Source organism: Chanos chanos, chromosome 14, assembly GCF_902362185.1.
Source record: "Chanos chanos chromosome 14, fChaCha1.1, whole genome shotgun sequence".
Taxonomy (NCBI): domain Eukaryota; kingdom Metazoa; phylum Chordata; class Actinopteri; order Gonorynchiformes; family Chanidae; genus Chanos; species Chanos chanos.
This window is the reverse complement of record NC_044508.1, coordinates 18,172,832-18,200,281: the sequence shown is the minus strand read 5'-3', so window position 1 is coordinate 18,200,281 and position 27,450 is coordinate 18,172,832. Positions and strand designations below refer to the sequence as shown.

General features: G+C 40.0%; 1 protein-coding gene across 1 annotated transcript in view; it reads right to left on the bottom strand.

Annotated features, from left to right (window-relative positions):
* The window catches only part of naaladl2 (N-acetylated alpha-linked acidic dipeptidase like 2), a 144,491-nt gene extending 117,791 nt beyond the window's left edge, over positions 1-26,700 (bottom strand). Inside the window, exon 1 of the mRNA XM_030791983.1 lies at positions 26,207-26,700. Coding sequence (XP_030647843.1) covers positions 26,207-26,700 — 494 coding nt within the window. The remainder of the gene's footprint in view (positions 1-26,206) is intronic.
* Positions 26,701-27,450: the final 750 nt, after the last annotated feature.

Sequence of the window (27,450 nt, the reverse complement as noted above, 5' to 3'; positions counted from 1 at the left end):
TGATTACACAAATAATACAGTTCACTTGACCTGTCTGACCAGAATCCAATTCCAAAATTATGTCACAGTAATTTTATAACATTTTTAGGTCCGTTATCTGAAACAACTCACCAATGGCATGACTCCATTTATCAAAGTGGTCGTTGGTAACTTTTGAACTAAACAGACCATCTCATAAGGCTTCCACAAAGAGAAGGATTTCAGAGTTTCACAGAACTTCCTCATCCATAGGGGCTGCCCAGTAATGCAGGATGTCAGGCCAGTGGTCTAACCCAATCACAGACCATATGAACTGCCAGAGCGAGTCCAATTCCCCATGGCCGTGCATTTGTGGCTCGCTAATCTAATTAAAGGCAGAACTGTGCATGACTGGACCAGATGATTCCTCTCTTCTTTCAGGTAATGCACCCTTAGTCAACCTGCAGCACCTTAAACCGCCAGAAGACTAAAAGTAGTGAAATTTCACCCATACGCCCTTCCATCAATTTGGGATGTAAAAAGGGTTATTTGGTCCTCTTAAGAGGTTTCGATTTAAATTCAATTAAGAGAAGTGGTGGGGTTTTTTTTGTTGTTTTTTGGGGGGTTTTTTGTAGGCCCCCGGTACACCCTTGTATTAAAATCAGTGAATTCACGCTCTGCCTACAACTACAGAGGGAGGAGATGAAGAGGAAGAAAGATTAAAGGAAGCAAGTGGCAAAAAGATACACACACACACACACACACACACACACACACACATATAGATAGATAGATAGATAGATAGATAGATAGATGTGTGTGTGTGTGTGTGTGTGTGTGTGTGTGTGTGTTTTTCTTTGGGGTTTTTTTGTCAAAGGAAAAATTTTAACATATAAGAAAACTTAACTTTCAAAACCTTTTAAAATGAAACAGTAGTGATAATTCTCTCTTTTGATCCTAGGAATAAAGGACTTCTTTGAGATCAGATATTAAATTAATTATGTGTCATGAAAAGTGATTAACTAGAGAAGTCTAAATACATTTTTATACATGTTCAATAAAAACAAAATTGCTTGTAAAAATACTTCAGATGAGCTGAACACTTTGAAGAAATGTCCTTTCAGTGTGTTTTAACAAATACAGATGTCCTTGCCAAAACCTTATTCTGACTTGCAAATGAGAATATATATGTGTGTGTGTGTGTGTGTGTGTGTGTTGGTGTGTGTGTATATGTATACACACACATACACACACACACACACACACACACACACATATATATATATATATATATATATATATATATATATATGTGTGTGTGTGTGCGCGTGTATAAAAGCCTTCATCTGAAATCTGAATCTCTATGGGTAAACCTATTATATTCATCATCTTTTCTTAAGCATTAGAAATTGTAAAATGTAGCTCAGGAGAAACCAGAAAATATCAAACTTTGCACTCTTTAAACCACAAAGAAGATGAAAATATATATTTTTTCTCCGTAAAAAACAGTCCACAGCAGCATTCCAAGACCATTTCTCATTTTTTTGGCTCAAAATAACTCTAAAATCCCTCCCAGCGTTACAGCTCTACAAACCTTATAAAACCTTATCAGAACGTTGACTCAGCTTCATCAAATCTTTGGTTTCACTGACTCACATTGTAAGATAGTATATCAAACTTTACAATGGCTCTGTTCAGTGTCTCTGTGAATACAGTTCTACCTGAGACACTGTAATTCTAAAGGGCAAAGCCAATTCCAAAGATCCATTCTAATAATCATCACCCATCACCTACTAGCCTTAGGCAGACCCAGTTTCAAGGGACAAGCAGTTATACAGATTAGTGGTTGGATTCTGTGGAGCTGATGCTATTGTGCATTTCGGTCTACTGTTAACATTTTGACTCTGGGCTCGTATCATTGTCAAACTCTGGAGGGGGTCTTGACGTTTGGTTGGATGATTGATGCTTGCTCAAGGGCCAGTTGGGGAAGGATTCAGGATTCACTCACACGAGGCTGGCTTACTGGCTGCTGCCTCTGGATAGGGCCAAGACCAGCCTGAGGACTCCAAAAATGGCAGTGTGCTAACTTGGCACCATCTGTTACTCAGCCTAATATAGATATCACACGAGGATCCCTGCGCTCCTGCCGCGGATGAAAACCAAACATTTTCACACTGAAAACCTGTCAAACAAAGCAGCACTGAGAGGATTTTTGGCTCTTCACGTTGGAATATAATTATTCAATCAAACGCAAAGTGCTCCTCCTCTGCAAACACTCACACATTCCAGCAAGTTTTTTTTTTTTTTTTTTTTTTTAACTGTAGATGTGACATTGTTTTTCGAGACTATGGAATATGTTTATTAGGATGGGATGAAAAAAATGATTTTCTGTCTTGATATTTTGCAAACCGAGGGGTAAAAAAATGGACTGAAATCTTGGTCTGCTTTATTGACAGTTTGTGCCCTTCGTTAAATGCTCTTGAGTGGCAGTGATTGACAGGTGGTGTATCCTTTTTTGTAGTTGACTTGGTCACCGGGGATTGGCTAGACCTAAGCCATGACACTTGATAGAAGCTGTCTGGGTGGCTATTGAACTGTGGAGGAACACTATTATGGATGATCATACTGGCAGCGATGAGCCTGGTTCTTTAAAACTTGCCCTCGCTTCTCTCTTTCTGTGGGTCCCTTAGAGGCCCACTGTTTAAGGACTGACAAAGGAAAGATGAGAGATATCCATGGAATCTTTCAATCTGCAGAGGGGCAAAAAAAGGATTCAACCCACTGTCCTTCACAGGAGAGCCACCGGAGCACTGATTACACACACACACCGACACACACACACTGACACACACACATACCCCTTGATTTTTAGAGACAACTCAGTGATCTGAATGTGTAGTCTATTATGAGACCGCCTGAAATAATTTTCAGTTTCCAGTGTATTTATTTTGTCTGTAATTGAATTTGGGGAATATAGCAAATCTTGCTGGCTTGTACAATACTGTTTTGTGTTATAAGGAAGCAAAACACACAGGGACTATAAAAGAAGCATCCTACCAAAAAAAAAAAAAGTATTTTTAACATCAAAAATTCAGAAGTTAAAAAAAAACAGCACTATTATAAAAACATGAAAGAGATAATTGTACCATTATCCTAACTGCTCAAACCACCAAGAAACAGAACACTCCAGGATCTTTGAATCTGAGATACAAGTACTGTGTGTTTTTATGCTATTTATCCCAAAAATAACACAGCGCTCCTGAATTTTCAATAAAAATAGATTATTGGGAAATATAATACACAGTGATGTAGAGATACAGGACAACATAAGCTCAGATGCCAACACTCCCAGCTAGAAAAACAAATCAGAAGCAGTGAACTCTTCGTGAACTCTTCAGAAACTGATTGGCTGGTGAAGGCATCCCAGAACAGCCTTGTCTGACGGGGGATGCAAAATGATGCCTAAGTGGGCCTATGATCACATTCTTTCACTTGAGTTGATCTATTCAATTTGAAAGGGGTGAAAGAGAATTGGGGCTTTAGAATGGAATGAAGAAACGCTCTGGGACCCGAAGGGAAGGATTTTGGCAGACATGTTTGGCAAAGCAAAAAACTGAGACTGCAAGCGGTAAGAGCGAACAAATTGAATGATATTATAAACGTCACTTTGTTAGCTTTCAGTGCCTGTTTAACTTTTTTCTCTCTTTTTCAAAGAGACTGATAGCGTAGAACAAACTATTGTATTAAAGTCATGTTGACCACTAGCACGACAATTTGAACAATGGTGGGAAGTTTGGGAAATATTTTACTCCATTTATTGGTATCGAGACAGTTGATGAAGCGATTTGTATATTTCTAACTTCTTCAAACATTATTGTAATTGTGCTAACATAGTCCAATGTGACTTTGTAATCAACAAAGTTACTTTAATATGGTGTAGCTGACATTTTTCTGCATGCCAAAAGGTGCTATGATTTTTTGTGCAACTATTTATTTGTTTGTTCTGTTCATTTATTTGTATATTAAACAGGCAGTAGAGATGTACGGTTTTGTTGGATTTTTTTTTTTTCCAGAATCCCAGAGCACAATTGTTTTGCCAAACGAATTATCTTATGTGATGGCCTAAATAAACCTCTAGGCTGAGGTTTTATAGTCTCTAGATGAGAATATAAACCTTAAGCTAACGTTTTTACGAGAAATAAGTTCCTTTCAGTGTATTAATGCCTGTTAAGCAGATCTCTGCTTCAGTTCACTATTTTGATACGACTAAGAAAATGGATGGATTATGTGAGGTGTAACTGATGTCAAGACACCTCTCATCAAAAAGCCTTTTGTTACAGGTGAACAAATACGACTGTAAAAGTAACAAAGTCTAGCCAAGCAACACTGCTGCTTCAGATACACAATAGAGCAAAAGGAAATAGTTCAAAATGGGCCTATACAAGGACCTAATACTTCCACTGAAGACCTATTGGTTACTGTTTTTCCCCCAAAGAAAAGTCTCTCATCTATTCAAGGAATAATTCACAGCTTCCATTCAGCATGAGCGCAGCAGTGAGCTGGAGCAAGCGAAAGGAACAAAGAATGAAAAAAGAGCAGTAAGATTAAAGGGATAAAGAAAAAAGACATTGCCTGTCTCAGTCAGAGATAAACTTGTGTAAACATCTCAACAGCAATGCAAGTAAGAAAAAGAGGGAGGGACAGAAGGAGATGGGTAAGAGAGAAAAACAGGCATCAGACAGAGAGAAAGAGAGAGTGAGAGAGGTAGAGACAGACAGACAGACAAACAGACAGACAGACAGATAGATAGATAGACAGATGCACTAAAATGCTAGGTGCTAACCTACACAATACCGTATATGACCACACGGGGAAGCAGCAACGAGGCTATGCTGCAACGAGGAGCCAGTGAAAACACACAGAGGCCAAGGCCTCTACTCTCCTGCACTGCTTCGCCTTCCACATTAAATACACTCTACCTCCAACTCTTGGCACAGACGTCCGAGGGCCTTGTCAATTTGTCAATGAGACGTGGCCTAGCTACCAACGAGCCAGAGCGGTGTGTGTCTGTGCCGGGCTCTGCACGTTTCGGGCCTGGCTGACGATAAAGCCAAGCTCAGGCAGGATGATGTGCAAGGAGGTTGAGGTGTTAAGGTCCCTGATTCTGAGGATTACCCCAAACGTTTGCCCTTCAGCCGGGCTTTGGATCAACGCTCCCTCATTCTCTCTTTTAATCAGTCACTGCAGCCAAAAGCACAAATCCATTCTATCTGGAAAAAGCTTCATGAAACACTGGATAAAAGAAAAAAAAAAAAAAAAAACCTGCTGCACTGGCTTTAATACTCAGATACCCAGAAGTTACCTTTGTGAGATAACAAGAAGTACATAAAGATAACATTTTTTTTTCTTTTCAATTATGATAATTCAAGCATTCACATATTGACTGTCATCTCATCTATTTTTTTTTTCTTTTTCTTTTTCAGTAATGGTAACTCAAGAGAGGATGCATTATGGCTTGTTAATCTAAGATTTTAGTTTACACTTCTCACAAATCCACAATCCAATTTTGAATCTCTCTAAGCAAAAAGTTCCTCTCCTAAAGCAGTTTTTATTTCATCCAGGGAGGGGGGAAAAAAGGCGGGGGGTGGGGGGGTTAGGAAGTGGGAAAATATTCCTTCATGTTCTCTGCTCCTTTAATATTTATGCTTCTAATGTAGGTTAAGATGCCGCTCAATGCAATGGTGAAGCACAGCAAGATGAAAAAGGATGACTCAAATCATATTTCTCAAATCACTGGCCTGCTGGAAACCTCTTAAGGGTATAACTGCCTAGCCTGGTTAGAATCTGATGAGAGGGGGAAAAAAAAAAAAAACTCTCTTTGTAATTACAAAACGTAACCAGAATCTGGAGCCAAGTTAGATGGCACTGATGTGCCTGTAATATCAGGAACAGTTAGACCTAAGTACTTGTCATATGCCAAATAAAACAAAAAACAAAAAAAACAAAGTTAGTGATTGCATCTGGTTAAAACTTGGCCTGGAATGTAGGATTATCACTAGATATATGTAACATAAAAGCATATCATTATAATGAATTAATAAGTTGATAAATTGAGCAATTCTTATTTGTTGATGTGCAATTTTTCTTTTGGGGGGGGTTCAAAAAATTGAAGAGGAAAGGGAGAAAAATAAAAAGATGAGAGGAGAGAGCATAGTCAGTAGAGTTTTGATGTTGAGACATTTTATGTAGCTGAAAAAAGTGGGGGAAGTATTTGGGTGTTGGCAAAAAATTGCTGTAAATTGATTGCCTGAAATATCATGTTAATATAATAAACAGCAATTTTAAATTAGTGAATGCCAATATGCGAATTCGATGTTATAAACCCAACCATATACTACACTGTAACAATATCTAAGTCAAGTGCCACACTATCACAAAACAAGAGTAACAACACCTGTGTCCAGTCTCATCCAATTGACTTGGTCTGTTATAGACTTGATTGGGCAGTGTTAGTTGTGTCTTGATGCATGACCATCAGAGATGTCCTAAAACCTACACTATATTGGCGTTCAAAAGGTAAACTGGTCTCTGACTTGCTGTTAGAAAATGAGTATAAAATGAGATAAACCCCATCAGCTGGGTCTACTGATATTTTATTCTATCCACTCATTGACTATTAATTGACCATCCTGTTTTAATATTTATTATTTATTCAAATATTCCTTAGAAATATTTATAATTCTTTATATAGATTATTTATATAGATTAATTTGTACAGATTATCTCACCAGTTCTTCCCGCTATGGCTTTTTACCTCTATAATTATTTCGAAAAACTGCTTTGAATAATCTTAGCCTCAGGAAATTTTCCATTTTAATACTCTGTATTCTCCCCCCATTGCCGAATCCTCTTTCTCTGTATAAGAATTCTGGATAATATCAATTTTTGTTTTGTGTGGAGAGGTTACATTTAAGTTGTACTGAAATCACATAAAAGTAGGAACATACTGACATGCACAAAGTAGGAGTTTTCAGAAGTTTTTAGGGAGCTGCGTATCCATAGAGACTTAGTAGGTTTGAGCTGTCGTTAGATAAGGAGGGGGAGGTCAACGGGAGGTGAGTGTGGACAAACAGTCTCTGTACAGATGCTCTGTGTTCTTACTATGGTAATTCCTCCTACAAGAGAAGGAGATGATCTTTATAAATCAATACTTCACATTTAAACATACACTAAATATATCGTCGGACCCCAGAGTTCGACTGCAGGGGATTCTAAGCAGTTTTTCTCTCTCTCTCTCTCTGACCAAGATGCAGAATTCATCAAATAAAATTCATTTATAAAATATTAAATCAGCAAGTCTGACCGATTAAAAAAGAGTAGCTTACAAAACAGCTACCAAATGAAACAAGATTTTTCTTTTTTTTCTTTTCTTTCTTTTTTTTTTTTTTTTTCTTTCTTCCTCAATTTTCAAATTCAAATGTTCAGTGCTGATGAAATACCTTGCATCTGACAGAGACACTCCCAGGGCATGTCCTGTGGGATATCATCCTGAGTACTACACGGTGCAAATCAGCAGAGTTTTTCAAATATCTCAGTAATACGTATACAATAAATACTGTCTCATTACCATCATTACACTCACAGCCTCCTGAACAAGATGCATTAAAAAGATGAACCCCCCCAATGCAGGTGTCCCTGTGTGTTTCCAGTGTGTCTTTATGTGATAGCAGGGTGAGGGGGGAAGAAAAGGAGGCGGGGAATGGTGATTGATGGCTGCAGAGCAGCAGCTCTGCGTGCGTTGCCCGGGGGACCAGGCCATAAACACACAGCCTAGGAAGTGCAATGCATCTGAGGCCCTTGACAGCCCTTCTCTCTCTCTCTCTCTCTCTCTCTCTCTCTCTCTCTCTCTCTCTCTCTCTCTCTCTTTCACTCTCTCTCTCTCTCTCTCTCTCTCTCTCCCTCCTTCACTCCCTACCTCTTTCTGCCAGAGTGCAGGGAGAGGAGAGAGCCCTGCCTTGCATACAGAGCAAGCCTCCCTTTCCACCACATTGCTATTATACAGCTAGACCATCCACAGGGACTCTCAGCAGTGGGAGAAAGCAAATGAAACCAGCACGCTTCATCTGGGGGATGCTGTTGTGCCTGTGTACAAAGGAGAGCGTATTAGGGATCAGTTTGAATGTGAAATAGAAAAGAAAGAGAGCGGATTAAGGCCTACCCAACACCATTAGCACTTCAAACCAGAGAAAACCGCCGGCGTTACATTATGCACAGTGTAAACACGGTATGCTGAGAGAGAGATTAGGGGAGAGGTAAAGGATGGCGGCAGAGAGAAAACGTGGAACCTCCTGCAGTCGAGTAGTATTCGATATCGCTCAATGACACATTCCGTCGCTCTGTGTCACCCCCGAGTGGAGAGCCATGTTGTGACTGTGGGCGTGCGTGATTTTGAATGAAATGCACTGGGAGGACTTTTAGCTAAAGGAAGAGGACAAAGCCTCCAGCTAGTCAAGCAGCAGGAAGAAGATTGCCTAGTCCAGCAGAATGGTCACAAGTCCATTCCCATATTGTATGACTATAGGCACATATGAGTTTTACCATGGTTTGTGAGTGTGCTTGCGTGTGTGCGTGCGTTTGTGTGCGTCTGTGTGTGTGTATGTGTGTGTGTGTATGTGTGCATGTACCCAACACTCACCTTCACATGAAACCTTGAAGCAGTTTCCACACTTGTGAGTCATTTAAGTCATTCAGTCAGTCATTAGGTACATGACTGATGGCAATGGAACTGATTTTAATAATACAGCTTTTTTTTTTTTTCAGGAACCAAAGTGTCAAGCACTTTAACTTGCAGATGAACCTGAACAAGCTTTTGTAACCTATGACAATGTGTTTGAAATTCTTTTCAGTTCAGTGACAACTCTATTGTAATTGGCTAGCCAACTGACAAAAAAAAAAAAGAAAAAAAAACACGCTCAAAATATTCTTCCTTAGACAGAATCTAGGGAATAGTAGGGACATTTTCAGAAACATTTTACATTCAAAGCCTCTGCTTAAAAGGATAATAGGATGAAAAGAGGCATGACACCTGTAAAAAGACATTCGTTACCGTGACCACCAGTGTCATGGTCTCAGAGGAATCACACTGTGTTAAGTCTGTAGATTGGCCCGTGAGAGCAATGCTTCATTCACGGAAACAGGAACACCTGCAAGGGACGGTAAACCTATCAGAGTAATCATTACTCTACTTAAAAACACACAATCATTATATAAAGAGTAGAACACTAAGCATATTTTTTATCATATTCTCAAATCCTGCCCTAATTTTCTTTTTGTGTGTAACATCATTAACTTTTGGAGCTTCATTTGCGCTTTGTGTGCTCTGATCTACAAAGTGACCAGAGCCTTATGGGAATCTGCTGCAGCATTGTAGTGGATTAATCAATGTCATCATCTAGGAGAAGCAATTAAAACTGAGGGCTGGAATGGTAACCCTGCACCCCAGCGCTCCAGATTCAACTCAGAGAGAGAAAGAGAGAGAGAGAGAGAGAGAGATCTGCCACACTGGGAACAGAAGATCATAATAGTAGGTCCACACTGTCCTAATACAGACACAGTTCAAATCGGACAAAGACCTTACTCCCACTCAATACAGCCAAGAACAGTGTAAAACCACAGACACATTAATATCAGTGTCATTTTGCCACAAAGGCAAAATAAAAAAAAAAGATTCCATAAAAAATTGCTCCAACTATGCCCTTCTGACTACATAAAATCTCATTTCTGAATGTGCTATGTCTATGTCTAAGTCTATAGTCTAATGCAACACAGCCAAAAGCTGGAGGACACTACCACTGCCATTGTCGATGCACCTCTTTCATCTTGAGGCCAGATCTCATTTGTGCATAAGTGTAGAACTGGTGAACTGCAATAGCTCTTCACAAGGAACTCATATTCCATCAGAGAAAGGTCAGATGCATCCTCAGGGTGGGCAGTTGTTGTATGTTTCAAAGAGACTACATGGGATCCACTAAGTAAATATAATGTGTACTTGCATGTAGACGGGTAAAGAGAATTTTCCTTGCATATTTGTTGCTTTACCTGCTTTTAGTGGGCCACTCCAAGAAAAAGAAGAGGCCAGAAATAGAAGACTGATGTACTATAAATGCTAATAGCAAAGGACTTGTTAAAATTGCCTGTTGATGGATGGATTTGGTTAAAACAGGTTTCTCTCAAAGCATTTTCATAATGCTACCTGTCAATAATGAAATGCTTAACGAGTTTTCCTCAGACAGAAAAACAGCAGGCCTTCTCGGTTAACAGCCTCCAATGGTAAAAGCTGAAATTGAGAAATGGCTTAAACAAATTTGTATCGTTCACATTTCAGATGAATATCTTGCGTTCTAGGTGCTGCTGAATGCAAAACAAGCAGAGTAAATAACTGAAAAATAAAACCAAAAAAAAGGAACTGCATTAATACCAAATACCTCTCTCTAGCATTAATCTCATTGTTCTCAGTATCTCAGTATCCAAAAGCAGAGAATCTGCAAATTTCCTCCCTTCTCACACAGCACAGAAGGGCTGATTATTACAGTTAGAACAGCCTCTTTTTTTTCTTTTCTCTCTAGATAAGGTTGGAAACATTACCTGTCCCGATGCCCTACATAGATATTTTGGTATATAGCAATTATTATCATTCTCTGAAGCCCTGAAGGCTCTCTCACTTCAAAAGCCATCGTCAGGTATCTCCACACGAGGTTTGTGGCTCTGAGGAGGAGGTGGGTATTCACTCCTGGATCCTATATGACAGTTCTTCCTCGAAGAACCGGCTCCATTATCAAGACATCCTCGAGCCTGAAGCTTATTAGGAACACACCCATCCAAATCCGACCAGTTCAGATCACAACAACCATTCCACAATGGCAAATCTTCTGCCAGTCAGATGTACATGGGTATATTGAAATCATGGGCGACGTAATGCCAGACAGCTCAAAGATCTTGCATGGATGTCACAGTTCATATTGCTCTTCTGAAGCATGACAGGGGTTTTTAAGACATTCACATTTGTGTCTCAGTCACTCTTTGACTTAAACGAACAGTGTAATGTTTTATTAAGCCAGGGTTCCCTAAATAGCATGAAACACTCTCAGGGCCTTGTGCTCAGAAATGTATAAACCAGCATCTTGAAGACAGCTCTCAGATTTCCTCTTAAAAAATCACTTCTACTCAGAGCGCTCTCTCCCTCTCTCTCTCTCTCTCTCTCTCTCTCTCTCTCTCTCTCTCTCTCTCTCTCTTTCTCCCTCTCTCTCCCTCTCCCTCTCTCTCTCTCTCTCTCTCTCTCTGTCTATCTATCTATCCATACAAAGCCTATCTTATCTGTCTGAGAATGGGTGTGTAGTCAACTGACGTTTGCAGGAAATCACAGGTATGTCTCTTCAAGGAGAGAGAGAGAGAGAGAGAGAGAGAGAGAGAGAGCATATACCTGTGTAGCACTTAAGAGGATGAGTATAGAGCACTTCAAGTTGAGCGAAAATTCTTGTTTCCAGCTGCACTTGAAGTACGTTTGTATAGGTTTGTGTGTATGTGTGTGTGTGTGAGAGAGAGAGAGAGAGAGAGAGAGAGAGAGAGAGAGAGAGAGTGAGATGTGTGAGGTGTGTGTGTGTGTGAGATATGTGTGTGTGTGTTTGTGTTTGCGCTGAGCTCAGGGACCACCCCAGGTCGCCAAGCACGGATATGAGAATTTACCTTCTTGAGATCGAGCCTGTCACTCTTCTTCTTCTCCTCTCAAAGGAATCTTTTAAAATCAGCTGCTGTCTCTCCCTCCGTGAAAGAGCAGTGAAAACACGCTGACCTGCCCCAGTCAGTGTATCCCACTCACCGTGTAGTTATGGAGAGGGAAGCACGAGTACATGCAAATGCATGATGCATAACACAGACACACAGACACACACACACATGCATGCACACGTGCGCACGCACACACACAAACACACACACACACACACACACACCGCCAAAATGTATCTATCCACTCTGCAGTATGTAGTCCGAATAAATAAAAGGAATTAAATCAGTAAACCAGTGAATTTCACTGTAATACTGCCTGTGATCGTCACAAACATTCATAAGAGTGCCCTCTAGTGACCGTGTTTGAAAATGCCCACTGTAATATCAACAGTCACTGCTCACTCTATGTGTTTAGTCTGTTTACACACACACACACACACACACACACACAGGCACCTTGGGTGCACATAACACAAACAAATATAAGATTTGACAATAACTGTGCGTGTGACAGAAGTCTGAATTGTCTGAGCTAGAGTGAGACGGCGTGATACTGTGGATTAGTCATATGGGTTTGTTTTGCTGTTCTCAGGTGAGGGTGAGAGCTGTACTGAAATCCTTGGTTGAATACTTCGTACACAGAGGGTGTTTTTGTTCAGTATTTCAGACTGAATCCATGCCAGGCCTCTTAACCAAGCTCAGTGGCAGCCGTTTTCTTTTCTTTTCTTTTCTTTCTTTTTTTTTTTTTTTGTTTTGTTTTGTCACCTAAACAAAACATCAAATCACTCTCTCACAAGGCTGCCTAATTAGCTCTTTCTTGATGATGTAGAAAAGGAGCCATAATAAAGAGTGATTAGAGAAAGCACCCTGTCGTGAGACACTGTTGTGCCATGACAAAAAAACAGCATTTGCCACATACCTGAGATTTCATCTGTGTGACACAGATACTCCAGAACGTAATGAAATGTCATAACCTTAGTTAAACAGTTGATGTTTCTCATGAATGAAGCCACATTTTGAATTCGGGTGGCCAGCTCAGCAGACCAGATGCACTGTGGTGTTTTTAATATGTTTTAGATGACAAGAGAGTCAAACAAAATATAATCTGTTTCGCAAAGTCACAACCATGCATATTTTGATTACTCTAGAGATGGACACCTGTCTTTTTTTTATCTTGCTTGGCTGGTAAATCACAAGAGAGTTGTCATCGAACCAAACAAAATGAATTTTAAGAAAATCATCACATTATAAAAGCCCACACAGGTTAGTCTGTACATTAAGGTTCTTGGTACTTCATCTGTGTTGAAAAAGGGAGGGAAAAAAACGGAGCTGTATTATGAAAATCAGTTCCATTGCCATCAGTCAAGTAGCTAATGACTGTCTGAATGACTTAAATGACTCACAAGTGTGAAAACTGCTTCAAGGTTTCATGTGAAGGTGAGTGTTGGGTACACACACACACACACACACACATACACACACACACACACACTTTTCCCTTCATGCATCATGAACAGTGTTAAATACTGAAAGGATAAAGTCATGGTACATTCATGTATTTCATACAAAAGCAACATAAATCAAATTCACAGCTGTGAATATTATGACCTCTCTGGTGTTGTTATGGTGACTATACCTTCTATTCTGCTCAACCTAACTCATTCCTGACTAAATTTCTCCAGAAATATCCCCAGTAAACTCAGAAATCAGCAATACTTACTCTCTCTGTGTAGTCACTAGAAGTGTCCTAGGATTTACCCCCTTTCTCCCAGAATTTTCTCTCTCTTTACCACCTAAAACAGGACAGCTACCTTTTACCCTACACCAAGGGTGCAACTGTGTTTTCAATATAGAGGGTGACAATCATTAGTCTAACAATTACTCCTTGTTCTCCACGAATTAACAAAAGAAAAATGAATTCCTCGCTAATTTAGCCAAGAGCACAGGCTCGTCCACGCGTCGAGTAGGCTAGTCAGCACAGGCTCGTCCACGCGTCGAGTAGACTAGTCGGCACAGGCTCGTCCACGCGTCGAGTAGGCTAGTCAGCACAGGCTCGTCCACGCGTCGAGTAGGCTAGTCAGCACAGGCTCGTCCACGCGTCGAGTAGACTAGTCAGCACAGGCTCGTCCACGCGTCGAGTAGACTAGTCAGCACAGGCTCGTCCACGCGTCGAGTAGGCTAGTCAGCACAGGCTCGTCCACGCGTCGAGTAGACTAGTCAGCATCCACCTGAGATTCAACAGTGCCACCCATGGAATGAATAAAACATGTCCAACGAATGCTCCACTGATAAAAGCTTTAGGACATTTGAAATTTACGAGCACAAGTGTCTACCCTGTAAAATAATCCGTCAGCCTCCTCTTTTGTTTTCCTCTCCCCTTGCTTTTAACCACGACGGAAAACTCACGCACAGAAAGATGTCACTATCCCTACAATCCCTCTCAACACCGCTTGCTCTGGGTCATTGACAAACGTTGCCATAACAACAGAGACATTTATGCGTATGCAACTGAATTGGTCAGCTGAAAGTTTTGTTTTGTTTTTTTCCCCTTGGTCAGTAGGTTAGATGAGAGCTGCATACCACTGTTTTGAATATTGGATGAGATGTGTCCCAGTCACCCCCAACCCCCGCCCCACATAACTTACACCTATGCCCCACACTCCAACAACTCAGTGCCAACCGTATGAGAACGGGTTTCCCCTTTTCAGATCGTCCCGAAGTCTCTTCCTAGCTTAGCTACAGGGGATGATTCTCGGCCATTGTTTCCTTGGATTTGCTCTCTGGGAACACTGCACATGCTTGGTATTCAGTAAAGCTGCATTGTGACAATGTCTATTGTAAAAAGCACTGTGCAAACAAAATAAAAAGACAATCGAATGGAACTAAAAGGGTTTTTTTCTTTCTTTTGAGTTTATTGGAGAAATGATCTAGATCTTTTACTTAGCACTTCCACTAGATTGTAATTAAATGGAGTACATCAGGCTTTCTGGCCTTGTTTGGGTATTTATGAAAATAAAGAAGAATGCAGCTGTTTTTGATTATGCTATGACATGAATGTGGCGACCATTATGTATATTAGTTATTATGGACATATGTCTCCTGGTCTCGGGGAGAGAGAGAGAGAGAGAGAGAGAGAGAGAGAGAGAGAGAGAGAGAGAAATTGATAGATACAAATGATACAGCTAAAGGGGCTATTGTTTAACTAAAATGTATGGGGTTGGGGGGGTGGGGTGGGAGCTGGTAATTATATTCCATTTGAACTCCTCAGATGCTGGGCTTCACACATCAAATCACTACAATCAAGGCATCTCTTTTTATATTAAATACTGTCATCAGTGCAGAAAAGCATTTCAGGAATGCCGCATATAAGTGAATATATATATTAAAAAATGTCACTCACAAACAGACGAAATAAAAAAAAAAAACATAATCCGCCCCCAACCAAATCTAACGCACAGTGCAGGATCGAACAGCCTATTTAAATTCAGCAATGGAACATACCACTATTTCAACCTCAGAATTACTCAAGCACAGATTCACAAGTCCTGATGTTTACATTCAGAACAGAGAAGACAATCGACATGTTAGTTTACCTGAAAACGAATACGTAATAAACTACTGTTTGCCCAAAGCGTTTGTTATGCCCGGTAGTCCAGCGACAGTTATTGTGACAAGTCACTGATGCGATTGACATTGGAGGGCTGGATGAAAAATGTATAGGCAATCTGCTGGATGCTAGAGAAGTCCCAGCAGTCTGTTCCTCCCCGCGCAACCAACTTTTACACTGTACTCTCCAGTTCCAGACACGCACAAGACCGAAACTATTAAAAACAAACAAAAAAAAAAAATCAAAGTGACTTACAGCTCCAATTTAGTATCCAACTCAACTCTATGGTTCCTTGAGACCGTAAATGGAGTCTTCAACTTTCTGAACTTTTTTTTTTTTTCTTTTTTTTCGAGCGGTGGGTGGTTAAGGTTTGAGGTGGTTGTCTGTTGCTGTGACCTTTGACCTCTGGGCACCAAGCCAAACAGCCATCCCAAGAAAGCGTAATCAGTCCATTGCGGATCTAATTGATCCCCTCAACATACGCCAGCAGCTCCCATTAGTCTAGTTGCAGTTTCCCTCACGGCCCTATCAAACAGTAAGCGACTGCTTGGAAGGCAATTAGATGGAGCCACAATGGCTACCTGTTGCCATAAGTGTTTTAAGTGGTCTGGGACTGCAGAGACTCAAGCTATTGAAACTGCAACTATTCAGTGCCATTAGAAGGGTGATCTCTTCCTGACTGCAGAGCCTGGTTATTAAACATGTCGAGGCATGGAGTGATTCAGTGATTCCCCTAACCCACTCCAACAGATTATATGCATTCTCAATTGCTTATGACAGTTTCCTGGAGCCTGATGTTAAGGTTTGTGCAAAAGCAATCACACAAAACCTTTTTCTTAATTTATAGGAATAATAACATTTATGAGTCATACCAGCTGTAAAAAAAAAAAAAAAGCAAATAAAAGGCAAAGATGCAGAGTTTCTGAGAGAGTTTCAGTCATTCTTATTAGGCTGATTAAGAGACATCCTGAGCCATCCCCTCTGCCACCTGCACAAACCATCATTTCAACTCAGTTCTCAGGAAGCCTTTGGCTATGACCTTTGCCTGATGCCTGTCTGTCTTGTCATGTTGCCGCAATGTTAGAAGAAGGGGGCTACGGGTGTCTTGACCTGACAGACGTGTGTGCGTGTGTGTGTGTGTGTGTGTGTGTGTGTGTGTGTAGGGATATTTGTCTGTGTCTGAAAAGAGAGAGGAAAGTCCTACGCTGCAGTGAAAAAGAGAAAAAAAAAAATCGGAAGCCATCCTCTGCAGCTTAATTATTCACAACAAGGCTGTGCCTGAAAGGCAGCAGACATACACACACACACACACACACACACACACACACAGGGGGAACTGCAATGTTGCTGCATTAAGGATACAGTAAAAATCACTTCCCAATGATTTTCAACAACAGCAATAACAAAGCCCAGCTAGTCCCAGTGTTGTCCTAGAGCCATGAAAGAGACAAAGGAAGCATGCATAAAGCGTGTGGATGTGTATGAACCATTTGACTGATGCATGCTTACCAATTATCCTATGTAAACAAATCAAAATGCGCTCCCTCATTGTGTACCATCGACCCCATCACTGTTAGAGTCTCATCAATCTTTGGGCTGTTATGATCCTTTGGAAGATTTAATCACATTTTTTCTTATTTGGTTATAGAGAGGTTTAAGCTACTCTTGACTTTTTTTTTTTGTAAATAACTTTACATAATTTAACATAATTTACAAAATTCTACAGGGACTTGTTTACCTACAGCTGTTCTGAGGAAAATCTCAGCTCCACCAAAACAGTGAGAGGAAAAGTACTGTACGACTGGTACTGTGTGAAAATTGTAAGAAAATGGCGTTTTATGAGACGCAGATCAATAAACAGACACGTGTAAGCAAAAATTCACATTAGATCCAAACATAAGAGACATAACAAACATAAGAAACATGATTAGAGACAAGAGATAAACCACAAATCTGTTAGGAGAAGAACGTATGTTGTTTTAGTATGTTATTGTAGCCGCGTGACATCATCGTGAGACACTGCAGTTGATACTCATTAAATGCATTAGAGCTGTGCTGTTGTTGTTGTTGTTTTGGGTTTTTTTTTTTTTTTTTTTTCATCATAGCTGTGGGCTCAATGTGGCTGTAAGCTTTTGAAACGGAGCCAGAAAAACTGTAATATTGCTCTGCAAAAACTGAGCACAGTTGTGTAATGTGAGGGGAAATGGCACTCACTGAGGTAAGCAACAATCTGACAAAGGCTGTCAGGCATCAAACTGCTTTCATTTGGCTCTGTGTAGAGACAATGGGAGAGATTAGAGATCCCTAGCCCAGCCGTTCTAGTCCAAATGGACTCATACCAAGCTGTTTCCATTCAATAAGCCATCGGCTAAGACACTGACAACAATATCGACGAGATGGAGTTTATCCACAACGTCTGATCATAGCACAACAGCAAATGAACAGATGTAGAAAATAAGATTGGATGCTGCCTTCTGAATCAGAGACAATTCGTCAAGAGCAGGTGGTCAAAATCTAATGTGAGATTTTTTTTTCCTTTTAACTCTAAATAAAAAACCAGTGAGGCTGACTGGGGCAAACAATTTCATAGCTTTAAGGCCTGTAACATTTCAGAAAAGGCAGCATCAGGGACTTGCAAGAGTTCCTTTTGCTATTAAAATGCTTTTAATAAGAGACTAAACTTCTGAATGAGTCTCTCGTTAACAAGCAGAGAGGAGACAGAGTTGCCCACTGGTCTCTAAAGTTATAAGTTCTGATTCAGACGCAGCTGAAAACAGAAATGGCCACACCAGCAAAAATGTGTTGTGTGTGTCAAAGTACATTCCTTACATTTTCACTGAGAAAAATACCACTGCAGGCTTTCAGTCCGGCACCTGTGTGAAATCCTTTACCACAAAGCTCCCTGAACACATGTTCACAAATTCGTCAACTGGTAGGAAAGTTATTAAAAGTTGAAACCAGTAGGTTAAGCCACATATCATTATCTCTCACTAAATTTACTCAAACAGGAAAAATATTTGATATAATAAAAAAATATAGTAATACTATATTGTCATAAATATAATTATTTATGTATGTATTAATTTTGTATGGCTAAACAACTGCAGTAAATAAGCAGGAGCTATATGGATGGGGAAGAACTTCCAGCCCACTACATACTATATATAGTATACTAACCCTATATAGATAATTTTTTTTCTGTGTGCAGCTTTAAGCTTACACTAATTTAATATGAAGGTCGGAAAGGGGAAAAAGATAAATTCATGATGTTAAAAACATTATATTGCTATCTGGGTCCTCAAACCTCTGCTGCCTGTGTTATCTTGCATCTGTGAGCACGGCTGAATAAAGTGGCTAAGTTTCCTGATGACATTGCCTCTGGGCATCACTGCTTAGAATTCTCCTTATCCACACAGCATGGATCTCATCTCTGTATTTTTATCTGCTGAAAAAAAAAAACCCAAAAACGGAGACTGAGCTGGCAGCCATTGCCATGCGTCTGAGTATGAGCATGTTCTGCTTCTTTATTGACACGCAAATGTTTTGACAATAAACGCAATAAGAACATTGTAAGCACATTAAATTACTGCAATAAGATGCCATATTAATAAAAGCTTTTCAAACCTTTCCCATTCAATAGAAAACTTATTTAGATGTAACTTCTGACACTGCAGAATGGTTTTTTTTTTTATTTATTTATACATCCAACTGTCTTGGAGTGGTTTATAAATGCTGTTTTGATACATTTTCATTCTTAACAGGAAAAGTAGCTCAGTCTATTAACACAGGGTTAGAAGTACAGTCACAGGGGACTGGAGCCATTCCACAGCCAAGTTTTATCAGAACATCGGGGTCACCATGGTTACAGTGAAATATGACGGTTTCGCCCGTGTTGAAGTGTGAGCCTAGAAACCTGTCCTTGCCCGTCCCCCTTTTCCCTTGTCTAATAATGTAAATGACCTGTAGAGGAGTCGCTTTGCTAATCTCCCATTTAATCACTGTTTATTTTAAATGTCATGAGCCTACTAAGGAGCCTTCCACCATGGATGAGAGAATCTCTGACTCCTGACTTCCCACGATGCACCGCGCCGCTCCGCCCGCTCCGACACCACCACTCCTCTAACTTTAATTGCTTTCTCCACCTGGTGCTCAAGACTTCACACTCTGGAAAGTTTGGTTGAAGTAAAATGCCACCGACGGGCTGCCTAGGTTCATCCTTATTGCCACTGCGGTGAACCATAACAAAGCGAGATTAAGATTTGAGGCCATTCATCTCTGAAAATAGCCCTTCCTTTCCCTGCAGGAGCTCAACACTATGGTCATAGTGGAAATTGCTAGTGAATATTCAAGTGCTTTTTTTTTTTTTTTTTTTAAGTATAACCACAAGTCATAATCAGCGAAGTGTCAGTCAAGTTCACCATTCAGAGACGTGGAGACACACTCCAGTTTTTCTATTCCCTGTGGGCAGAGTCCCCCAGAGTAAATCAAAGACTGCCATGATGTGATGTCTGAATCTAGCACTGAGTCATCGTTGTTGTCTCTGGTCTTATCCGAGAGCTGCGCCTCTAACAGCCGTCAGTATGAACATTATTGATATGGATTAGATGTTTAAGGTGTTACTGCTGAAGAAGGTTTGTATCATAGCTACACAGCTTCCTTTATTGGGAGGAGAGAAAGTGAAACATACTGCTGTAGTCATGACCCATAACCCGCCTGTCTGCTGAAATTTAAGTTCCCCTTAAGTATGATTCAAACAAAAGGAAAAACCGTGTTATATTTTGTTAGACTCGACAGATGGTTGAGACCACATTGTGACTTCTTAGGTGGTCATTGTGGCGAATGGTTATTAATATTGACTCTTACTCCAAGAATATCCATTTCATTCAGGTGGTATCGATTACAGCATTACAAATCCTAATGATGGGTTTTAGCCTCAAGAGAACTGGCGCAATGCTAACTCAGCACGCACACAGAGAGAACCAGTCTGCATCAGAAATGGCCTCATGTTCAACAGAATGAGAGGGAAAGAGAGAGGGAGACAGAGAGAGAGAGAGAGAGAGAGAAAGAGAGAAAGGCTGTGAACAACAAGACGCATTATTTCTGAAACCGCATAAACACAGACAAATCCGCAGCAGCTGGTCCAGTGTGTTTCTTTTCTTTTATCGCATTGAATCCTTACTCTGTTATTAGCTGCTAGCGCGAACACACCATTATTGATATGAGTGTCACACAATAATAGCTTTATTCTGTCTGGAGAATGAGAGTGTTGACTCCCAATTCTGTCATTATTCAATTCCCATGGAGTTTCCCTCCCTTCCCAACTGAAAGAGTGCGGCTCCAGCATTTCTCAAAAGTTGGCCACAGTATTCTCGTAACAATATACAACACTGTTCATTCAAAAGCATTCAATCATTGTGTCAGGTCTGTTATTGAATACATTATTTTGCGAGCTTCCCCAACCCGCCCCCATTTGTCCAAATGAGATGAAATCCGCATTTTCCATATAGAAGAAGGCAGTTTATCTCACTTTCTGTGAAAGATATTGTGATGGGTATATTTCATTGCTTTAGTGCCGGAGAGAGAGAGATTTCTCCAAGGGTGAGGTCAAAGGTTGAAGGTGGATAGAGACTCATGTTGAGGCAATTGTACTGGAACACTATTTTAACAAATGGTAGCTCTACTTTTAATAATTTTCTACTCCTAAAAGCTTTCGGTATGATTCAGAAGGTCTCTTCACAAACAAATGTCACATTCTACAGCATTCGGATATTTCTTTAAAAGAACCGAATACATTCCATGACATATTGCCACAAATTTAAATAAAATATCATCAAGACCAACAAAAGTTCACACACACTACATGGTACGCTGCTCTGAATTCAAAGAAACATTTTGTTCTGCATTTTAATAACAATATAATGAAATAAAGAAAAATCAGTGTTTGCTTGAAAATGTAATTCAGAGGTGCTTCAGTCAATATAAAATGTGCTTCAGAATTTTCTTATAGAGAAAATTACATTTTTAACAGAATTATATAAATATTTCAGATATGAAATTCTGTTAAAAGTGTAATTATCTCTGCAAGGAAATTCTGAAGCACATTTTGTATTGATATACATGTATATAATTTTTATCATATTTCCTGTTACTAAATGACAAGTCGATAAACCAGTTAAGTTCAAATATTTTACTTTCTCAGAATACAATATAGCTTACTGACTTTTGATACTTCTGACACATAGACAACCTTGTGGATGTTAAACTTACCTTTTGAATTTTTCTCAACAGACTTCCTCGCTTCCTTCCCCAGTCACTATTCTCAAATACAGATCTATACCAACAGGTTATCTGCAGTTCCCAGTCAAAACCTTATCTGAACAGTTAACTAAGCAAATCAGAGCCACCATTTCTACTCCACAGACGACAGTAAAAATTTGTGTCAAGAGACCGCCCCGTGTTTATAGATGACATAATTACTTTTAAATGCTATGTTTAGGCAGCTGCTTCTCCTGTTGTGACACTGATTGGCACCCTCCCAGGGAGGTTAATATGGCTTGAGTTGCTGATTAATGGAAGATTGTCTATACAAATTCAATTTGGCTCCAGCCCAAAACATTCTATGCTCATGTAGGCTTGTGTTTCATTTTCTTTCACTCGATGTCTGCATAATAATATATTTAAAAAATGACAGTCATGAAACAAACACTTGCATCGATTTTTGACTGTGCTTAAATGATGAGGGTCTTTGTACCAACAAAATGTCAAATAGTATCATATCTATGTAGGTGTGGCTGACATAATTGTCTGTACTTATGTCCCTTCATACCTTTTCAGTCTTCAGTTTTCAGTCTTTTCAGTGCAAGGCACCCATACAGCAACTGAGTTATGCTAGGTGTTATAAATAACTGGGATTTTTTTTCTTTAAATACAGCATATGGGGATTCTGTAATTCTTAATTTCTTGCTACATCAAATCCCTTAATGTGTAGCAATGGAGAAGTCAACATTAGCTATCAGTGCACAGTTGGTCTGGGCTAACCCTGTTCCATTAGCATTAATGGCTGCGTTGGGGATTAAAACAAATGAAGCTTACACAAAAAGGCACATCACTGTCCACTCTGTATGACAAATGCATGGCTCAGGTTGTCTTGCGCAAGCCTATGGGACAACAGAGCCCTGCTGTCAGTTTCACACATCTAGGTAAAGTCTTCCTATACTGTGACCTTGAACTGACCTTGAATTAAAGCCATGAATTATAGCCATGAATTACAGCCAAATGAAGAATGCACAAAAGAGTTTCCATCAGAATGTATCAATTACGAACAGTAATTAAGACGGAGTGCTGGAACGAGATAAAAAATACCATTAGAGGGCCTGAAACAGTGGGAGAACTCACATTTCCCAGGGATTTGGGGCTTCTAGAAAACGTTTTGTAAGTACTGTGGTCATTAGAGTAGGTAGTGACTGACTACCACATGTTGGCATCTGGGGAGGGCCACACAGTGGCGGTCATTGTGCCTGTGGCTGTTTTTTCCATTTGTTTGTTTCATTTGGTTTTAATTAGCCATATATTCTACCGCATCAAGGAAACCACAGTCAGTGCATTTGTCTGCCTGCCCAACCATAGGAGTAAAATGGTTTGGCAGGTCAGGAAAAGAGACTGACTGAGCAGAAGCTTACATTTTCACTATTCTTTGAAAAAGGCCAATGCTCACTTGACAGACATCTAATAATCTACAATCCACCTTTGATAAGTACAGCAACACTTTAAGTACACATAAGTGCTTATGAGGTTAGTGGTTAGCTGTAGCTGTATGTTGTTTCATCCTAAAACTAAACATAACTTGTAATCCAGGGAATAATGATGCTAGTTTAGGGCCTTGCCTAACAGGAGATATTCCCATTTCACTAGAACTGTTCTTCACCCGCAACTGTCTTTTGAAGTGTAAATGAGGAAAGAATCTGAGAAATAAACATCGTGTTGAGCCTCAGAAATTCTGAGCTCTTAAAAGATGAAACTACTCGCGGCTAAAGAAAAAAAAAAAAGAGGAAAGAGGAAAGTGAAAAGTGGAATGGCAGAGATAATTTGATTTATTTTATAAAACTGATTTGATTCGTTGTCTTAACTGATCAAATCGATATGTCAGATGTATTGATGTGGAACAGAACACCAAAGCTAGGACAGCACACTGGCTAACATAGCTCATATTTTGTCCCTATCACTTTTGATATTAATCCATAGTTTTTGGCCCGCGTAAAGTGAATATTTCTAGGAGAAAATGTATATTTTGTTATCACCTGGTAATGGTACCTCACAGAGATGAAAGTGAATCTTTTTATTGGACTTAATTACTTTTTAATTTTACTCTGAGAAACTCTCAGCAATTCAATGTTTTATAGAGTTTAAGCCTTACTTTATTCGATGACTGTCTAAATGGATGTGCAAATTCTTTCAACAGATTATTTCAGATTCTTTTACCGTAACTGACTAGAGACTATGTGTCACTAACAGCCACACTCACATTTACTTTGAGTTTAGCAGCCACATCATGCAATGCAAAGAATCACAACGACACAGTCTCAGTATATTATCACACCAATATGCATTACCCTGTATTACCACACCAATCTACATTACCCTGTATTACCACACCAATCTACATTACCCTGTATTACCACACCAATCTACATTACCCTGTATTACCACACCAATCTACATTACCCTGTATTATCACACCAATCTACATTACCCTGTATTATCACACCAGTCTACACTACCCTGTATTATCACACCAATCTACATTACCCTGTATTACCACACCAATCTACATTACCCTGTATTACCACACCAATCTACATTACCCTGTATTATCACACCAACTTACATTACCCTGTATTATCACACCAATATGCATTACCCTGTATTATCACACCAATCTACTTTACCCTGTATTACGACACCAATCTACATTACCCTGTATTATCACACCAATCTACATTACCCTGTATTACCACACCAATCTACATTACCCTGTATTACCACACCAATCTACATTACCCTGTATTATCACACCAATCTACATTACCCTGTATTATCACACCAATCTACATTACCCTGTATTATCACACCAATCTACACTACCCTGTATTACCACACCAATCTACATTACCCTGTATTATCACACCAATCTACATTACCCTGTATTATCACACCAATCTACATTACCCTGTATTATCACACCAATCTACACTACCCTGTATTACCACACCAATCTACATTACCCTGTATTATCACACCAATCTACATTACCCTGTATTACCACACCAGTCTCCCTTGCTTCTTGACTGTTAGGGTGCTTAGAAAAGGAAGGTAACATGTAGTTCAGAAACAAGTTTTGACTAAATCAATAAATTAGACATTTTAAGCAATGTTTTTGTGAATTCATTTTTGTTTATATACATGTTTATATACTTCTTATACCATCTTTCCTTAAAACCTTAAAAAGATAAAGTACAATACACCAGCTTCACTGAAAGTAAAAATGATTTGTTTCAGTACAGTACACCAGCCTGATCAAGCATAGGGGAGATTAGGACATCTACAGTTTGAAAAACAAAAGGTTTAAGTGCCCCCAGTTTTTCTTTTGTTTTCAGTATGTTATTTGCATCTCTGTTTAACCAATTAGCCAAGGTCTTCAAAGAGTTTCTTTCCCTGCGTCTAAGCATCTCGAGCAGGTCAGCAGTGCCTTGGTATTAATGGTGGGGCAGGGGATGTCATGCACAGGGAAACACAGTTTTACTTAGCAGTTTCCCTCCCACACCACACAATATTGCCTTTCCCCAAAGAGCACCACTTTGTACAATGGATTGTGGGTAGTTTTCTTCGAGTAAATACAAGTAAATAATGCAATTATCTTTGTAAATATGTTCGTATTTCCAACAGCAAAGATGTGAATATTAAAAGAGCTTGAGACAGTGATTGAGTAAACAATCAAAATATTTTGACTTCTTGCAAACCCATTATGATATTGCTTGTCTCTCCCCACCACCACAAACCCACCCCCATCTCTCTCTCTCTCTCTATCTCCATCTCTCTCTCTCTCCATCTCTCTCTCTCTCTCTGAGAGGATCTTTTCTTGTACTGTTATTGCAAGCAGTTTGAAAAATAAATGTGACAAAATAAATAATGAATAGACCAAAACCGCAATGCCTGCTCGTGAGTCAGATTGTCTCAGTTTGGTGCAAACTGAGTTATCTTTTTTGACACGTGTATACAAACGTTTGGCGAATCCTGGCTCACAAAACAATATTGTGCCGCTTGAGGTTTGTCAGCATTTCATTTAACATTAGTACCTGCTTGTGACTTCTCTCTGCCTGTCAGCAACAACACAGCTGGGCTTGGAGTGTACAAGACTGCCTGTCACTGGAGGAGAAAGACTGAGCTGTGTTTTGGCTCCAGGACGGGCTTTGTTAGAGAGATTCAGGTCCCTGGGAGGCTGTCCCAGGAAACACTGCATCTGTTTCCTCAGGATAGTTAGCTTCGTCTTACAGGGCCAGGATGCCATTAAAGTTAGTGTGGCGTTTACTTTATTTACCCCAACATTTGTTGCTAAGCATCGTGTCTCTAATGAATAGCTTAAGTAGTACAGAAAGACCTCCAAATGCACCTAACTGCCACAGTCCTTTAAATGAGAACATGAAACACAAACTCAGCTGTGAGTTTCCCAACTACGAGTTGCCTCGGTAGCAACAATGGTAACATGACCGAGGTTGTCTTTAAATCGGTTTGATTTCTCAGTAATGAATGTAAAATCATAATATTTTAACTCTATTTTTTTTTAAACATATGTCTGTTTACCTTTGTAGAGCCTGGATCTCCTCAGCAGTGATACCTTGCAGCACTTTCTGCAACAGGTCAGAGTCTACAGGCTGTCTTTCTGATTGGTCATTTACACTGTGGGTATAACGACCAATCAGCAGTCCCAGGATAAAGATGCCAGCCCCTGCCAGGAGGCACTTAGCCAGGCAGCTGTAGTTGCGTCTCTGGCTTTTGGGCGTGGACCTGGTGAAGCGGGACACGTAGTTGGGATCCTCCTGAAGCCGCTCGAAGCGGCCGTGCGGGGAAACGGAGGGTTGGATAGGTTCCAGATCTGGGTCGGTACGTCCTACGGTGGAGTTGCCCACAGGTCGGCGATCCACACACTCCAGCTGGAAGCGGTCCAGACCTGGCTCTTCCAGCTCTTTCTCCATATCCCATTCCAGCTCCAAAGAGGGGGCCTGTAACTCTTCACTCTCTGGGTCCTGGGGGTGGAGGGGGTCTCCGTGACCCGGACGCACCTTCCTGTACGCCATATTATCACCTGACCAACACACACACACACACACACACAGACCACATAAAGTTAGCTTGGCACCCCAACACTAAAAGATGAAGTTGAAACTTGGGCATGCAATGAGTAAAACAAGACAAAACGTCAACAACAACAACAACAACAACAAACAAACAAACAAACAAAAAGAAAAACAAACAGAAAATTAGGCAGCATGACACATAAATAAATAAATAAATAAATTGTGTTATTTCAACTCTCCACCATATTTTAACCCTGTAGCATAAATATTTCTTCATGCATCGCAGCATAAAAGTCATTTCTGCTCACTTGAATAAATTATTCTTGCAGGGTTTATACAAGCAGTTTATGTCGCCTGTGATAAAATGTGAAAATTGTATTGATGTAATGCACTCTTATGCACTCAGATGCAGATTATTACCATAGCCGTTACTGCTATGGCTTTTATCAGTCAGACTTTTAAAGTGCTTATATTACCACTAGCTCTTAGCTGGGCATTAACCGTTCCACCTACGTAGCATAGAGCATTCTCACGGGATTGGAATAAGAACACACTGGTTCACTGCAGATGCTAAAAAAGATCATTAAAGGTGATGACTTGGAGGGATCAAATTCATAAAAAAAAGGAGCCTGGTGTCTTAGTATACCATCAAATTTAACTGTCCTTTTTACAGACACAGCTATCAAACTCCACGCTGCCCAATCAATAATAACAAAACTCCAAACTGCTGAGAAATTCTGAGGTGCACAA